General features: G+C 37.0%; 1 protein-coding gene across 1 annotated transcript; it reads right to left on the bottom strand.

Annotated features, from left to right (window-relative positions):
- Positions 1–3075: 3075 nt before the first annotated feature.
- On the bottom strand, positions 3076–5088 carry LOC113058975 (serine palmitoyltransferase small subunit B-like). Its single transcript, XM_026227219.1, has 2 exons — positions 4872–5088; positions 3076–3485 (listed from the first exon to the last, which is right to left on the bottom strand). The coding sequence occupies exon 2, from the start codon at positions 3451–3453 to the stop codon at positions 3205–3207; it is 249 nt and encodes an 82-aa protein (XP_026083004.1). The 5' UTR covers positions 3454–3485; positions 4872–5088; the 3' UTR covers positions 3076–3204.
- Between the last annotated feature and the right edge of the window lie 308 nt (positions 5089–5396).

Genomic DNA, 5396 nt, shown 5'->3' with positions numbered 1-5396 from the left:
CTTCTCCTTAGGCACTTCACCATAGGCACTTTAATTCCTCTAGTCTGGTTGTGTCTTCACAGTAATTGCACTCCAATTAGAATCGCACAGGTGCTGACAATCCTCTGTCATTAGTCTCCCTATGTATAGCTGTCTTTCTCTGTCATCTGTATGGAGTCCTTACCCTATGTGTGAGTTGTGCTCGTCTCCCGAGTTTTCCCTTACCTTCTTGTTCCTCCGAGTTTCCTATCCGTTTCATCCGGTTCCCTCTTTTGTTTGGTTTTGTCTCTCACGAATGTTTATTTTGTATTTTTTCCCTTCTGTAAATAAACCCGTACTTGCAATTGGATCCTGCCCTCACTTTGTGTTTTTCCCAAAACCCAACCGTCACATTAAGGAGCAAGAAGTTAATTCATTTAATACAGCATATTGAAAAAAAAATACAGCATTTTTGTCTAAAGGCCCTGTTGATTTCTGATAAATGTTTGTAACTATATATAAATGAGCACCTAAAGAAAGATTATATGGAGTAAGGAGAGCCATAAACACAATTGACATTATTCACCAATAATCAGATATGGAAAAATTAGCAGAAATAAATGGCCTACAATTGCCCATTATGCATGTTTGTCATTATGTTGCTGTAGACATTAGATTAAGGTTAAAAGACAGCAAAAATCAGCAAAATCTCTAGAGTTATATCAACTCTGCTCAGAGTGTATATTGTCCCGATCTACAAAGAGTTAAAATAACACTAAATCAGTGTTAAAGTTCATGAGATAATTGCGCTTTAGCTTAAGTGATGAATAGCTGCTGTTAACAAGCATAATAACTGAAAAAAGAGAAGCACAAGAACTACAACTGACTTCAGTTTAGAGGTGGGACTTTCAAGTCACAAGCAAGTTTTGAAGTCATATATCCCAGGTCCTCAAAGAGTTAAAGATAATAAGATAATTAAGAGACAAATTAAATGATGATTTGTGCATTAGTGATGCACACCTGCTGTTATTGAGAATTACAGAGGATCAGATGTTGATGTTGAATTGGTTAAAATGATGTCACCATCATGGAGATCAGTGTTTGATTTAGTTGTGCTCTTGACCCTTAACCTATGGGCTAGATCTCTCTCTGTTACAATGCATGAGCTGTTGTAAAGCAGAAAGATCAGACAGTCATCATGAGCTCGCCTGATTACAATCAAAATAATGTTTTTCAATTATATGTGTAGGTTTTTATAATAAAACCTGTGAAGCTACAGTATGAAAACAAAATATTGCTATAATAGTTATAATGAATGATTTTATATATATATATATATATATATATATATATATATATACAAATTTGAAGTCCAGTATCTTTTAGACACACACAGTCATCACGAACCAGAGTATGAATCTCAACAATGACAATCAACAAAATGCTTCATGCTGCAATGTATTGCAGCATTTACAATTATTTTCGCAACTAATAAGGAACATATGATAAGTGTTTATGTCTAAAAGCTTGAGTTGAATCAGTTTTCAATATTGAAACAATATAACACTTTAGTGTTTTTGTAGATCAATAACCACTGAATGTCAGACAAAATAAAAACAAAGAGAAACCACTTGATGTTCATCTGTCATGAGTTATAGACAGAACGAGAAAGCTTAACTGTTACTTCAAGGTTTGAGTCAGCAATGCACAAACATTTGCTGTGAAACAATATTGCAATTTCTTAGAAGCAAATTATTTTAAGCAAAAAAAAAAGGGTCAAGAGACTACCTAAAGCAAACACTGACCACAAGTATGGTGGCAATGTGTTTTTTTTTTTCTCATTTTTTCTCATGTAGTGCTTGTGTTTCTCTTTTCTTTTCGGTTCACACAAGGGTGTCAGAGGTGATGATACATGATGTTTGCTGATTCACACAGACAGGACCTCGCTGCAAAAAGAAAAGCACGTCTTGTGAAAAATAATGACTTGGAAAGAATTCAGATCTGGCTGTCAGGTGTGCTGATGTCTTTAGAAAGTCAGGTGGGAAAACTGGATTGCTGGAGCAATATTAGATCAGCCTCCCAGGCACCAATAACAATGGACTTGATAAACCAGTTTGGCCACTTCCCTGCATTACGAGTTAATATATATATAAACAAATGCCCTCTTGTAGATGAAATCAGTTTATAACATTTATAAAATATCCTTTGAGGCCACACTAATTTTATATCCTAAAAGTTACAGAAAGTACAGAAAATGGGACGGATATTTTGTGAAATGTATTTATTTCTCAAAAATAAACTATTATACATGACATCACATCATACAGACAGTTAAAAATACAAAAACGTAATTTAAAGCATGTCACATCAAATAACCAGAAAAACACAAATTGAGAAAAAAATTCATTTGGTAACTTTCAGTCATAACTTCATAAGGCCAAAACAGAAAATCTGTGGAATTGATTTAAACATGGTAAAATGTGATCAGCTGAGCTGAGAGAACTACAATCTTTTAGTGGCTGACAATATTAATCATTTAATTTAAGGTATTTAATAAATAAACGTTCAAGTGCCTCAAATGTGTGAATGACACTTGTTCCACATCTGCAGGACACAGATTCCATGTGAACATGTTTGAGTTCATGCAATCTTATATCAGGAACAGAGACTAACGAAATGATGGAAGATGGTCCCACCATCACCAGAGCAAAGGTCCAATCAACACAGGAGTTTAAAACGGGCTCCAATGAGGGCCTACTGATTTGTGATCAAGTGCAGCAATCTGTATTAAAAATAAACGTTTATACCTTCATGAAGAGCAGTCACATTGCATAGGTGATTACAAAAACTCCAGAATATAAAAGTCAGCATGCAGTAATAAAAAAAAGAAGACTTTTTTTAATATGCACTGGGGTAAATAATAACTCCTTAGTCTGATCAGGGACTCCTATGGAGTCAAAATTATTATTTATTTTTTAATCAACCAGTGATGAGGAAGACGTTAATTGGAAAGAAGTGTCCATATGTGACTGGTGATATCATGCAAAACCTTGGTACTGGAAATCACGCACAAATGCATACAAATCTTTGCATACAAATCTTATTAATGGGCAGGCATCCAGGTAAATGTGGAAGACTTGACGGGCTCGAACATGGCTTTGACAACACCTCATTTCATCAGGCTTGTTTGTTCCTGAGTGGGAAAATAAACAAGAGTATTCAAGCCAATAGTCTCAGAGCAGTAGTTCATGGTGAGTTCATGAGGGCCACTGTGCTCTCGGGCTGCCCTCGGACCAGCTCAGAGAAGAACTCCAGCGCCAGCCGCACGTGGATAGGAACAAACACATAGGAGGTGTAAATGACCATGGCCACCATAGTACAGAGGACAGTGTTGAAGATGGACTTCTCCCACGGCTCCAGCACATAGATGCCTGTGATGAGCAGGTACTGATAGTACAGCCAGCACACATACTCTCTCATGCTCTTCATATCCATACAGAGGAGCGACACAGCCGCGCTACGAGCTGCTGGGGGAAGACAACAGGGTGAGGCGCTTCCTTACATCCTGACAATGGACACGACCACAACAGATGAAACGATGGTGAGTAATAATGGTGCTTAGGAGTGGTACATGTCTTTAAAGAACCTATCAAACAAAGCCACATGACTTTATGACGTGAATGAGTAACTATTCAAGCAGCTCACAGTTGGATTCAACGACTTGTGTATTCCATTATTTATTTTTAGGGACTTTTGATAACAATTGAATCATGTGAAACCACACAAACAGTAATGATACACACTGAGGTTCTAAGAGCATGTAAACATGTCTTGTAATGTGAGAATCAAATCAGACTCTTCCTGAGCTTGTTGGTAATATTAAATTATTGGTTGTTTGTTTTTCCCCAGCAGTAATCACAGCAGGGAACATCTAAGCTTTGTCAGGTAAACTGTGCGTGAAGAGAGTGCTGGGATGAAACAAACAGTTAAAATGTGCTAATTATCGATGTGAAGCTCAACACGTGTAGCACTGAAGCCCTGCAGAAGCCTAAACCCAGCAGGAACACGCTCGCTCGATCTCTGCAAACTTATGTCAACAAGGAAAACATTTACACTCTTGCTCATAAAACGCAAACTAATACAACAACTGGGTTGCGTATTTTAGACTTAAAATGTGATTATGGTAAATTATTAACCACATAACAAGGGTATATATTTTAGCTACATTTTACTGTCTCACTCCATAAAGTGAACATATAGGTAGCTGATAAATTATTATATAATTTATTTCTGTTTTAACTCGTAAATTCAGCCCTATTTCTGGTTAAATGAGACATTACCACAAAATCATTTTATAGGGCTATATTCAGTATCCCTACAGCCATAGATGCAACAAGTTTCATCTGTGGTGTGAAGTTAAGATGACACAAAGTAAGTATAAACAAAACTGATTATTCATAACAATTGACCTGAGGTAACAATGCCAACTGACAATTCATAATTCCATATCCAGGCAACAGCAGAAACATTAAACACACTTTCAGCTGGATACTTTTGTTGCACTGGTAGTCAATAGGACAGACTGAGTACAGTTATCTTTTTTGCTCTACCATTTCAAAACATCCTCACATAGATGATACCAATGTGAATGTGCACACACGTTAACAGTTCAACCGTGCACAGTAGAGAAATATTCATAATGTTTCCTAGTCCACTCTGTTATGACTGCACCTGGTCTCTTGTAGTAACGGTAATAGTAAGTTGCGTGGTTGTAGTAGTAGCAGTTCTGTTGTTATGGTCATTACAATTATTGTTGATATTAATCTTCAAATGCATCATCAAATAAACATTCCAGTCCTTCAAAGCCTCTGTAAATGTGCAGGCAGATCTGAGAGTCATGTAAAGTCACTCACCTCTGCACGTCACGCTGCAGTGAAGAGTGGATGTGATGTGAAAGTGTAGTAAGCTGCTCTACCAGTTAAACTCACATTCCACACCCACTTCTCGAATTTACTCTCACCTTTGTGTGTGTGTGTAGGAATAGAATGGCAAAAGAAAAGATCAAACGTATTTTAAAGCTCCCTGTCTTTTTCTAACTTGCGACAGAGCACGCAGTGCAGCGTAACTCTCTCTCTCTCACTGTCTCTCTCTCTTTCTGCAGTCATGATGCATGATGCTGTCACAGTACAGTACTCTGTGATGTCACCTGCTCAGTCAGCTCCATCTTGATTTTTAGTTGTTTTATCTCAATTTAATTCTTGTTTCATCATATTTTAAAAGAAATGTAAGTTATCTTGAGGACCCCTAGTTGAGAACATCTATATTATAGCAATGTGCTGCCAGGATCTGCCCCTTTTTAGGCAGGTGTGATAAGATACTGCAGAGACCTGCAAATTAATTTCTTGCTAGAAGCTTACAGTCTAGGTCAAATTGTATTT

This window comes from Carassius auratus, chromosome 40 (genome assembly GCF_003368295.1).
Source record: "Carassius auratus strain Wakin chromosome 40, ASM336829v1, whole genome shotgun sequence".
Taxonomy (NCBI): Eukaryota; Metazoa; Chordata; class Actinopteri; order Cypriniformes; family Cyprinidae; genus Carassius; species Carassius auratus.
The sequence above is the reverse complement of the archived record's forward strand: the minus strand, read 5'-3'. Positions and strand labels throughout refer to the sequence as shown.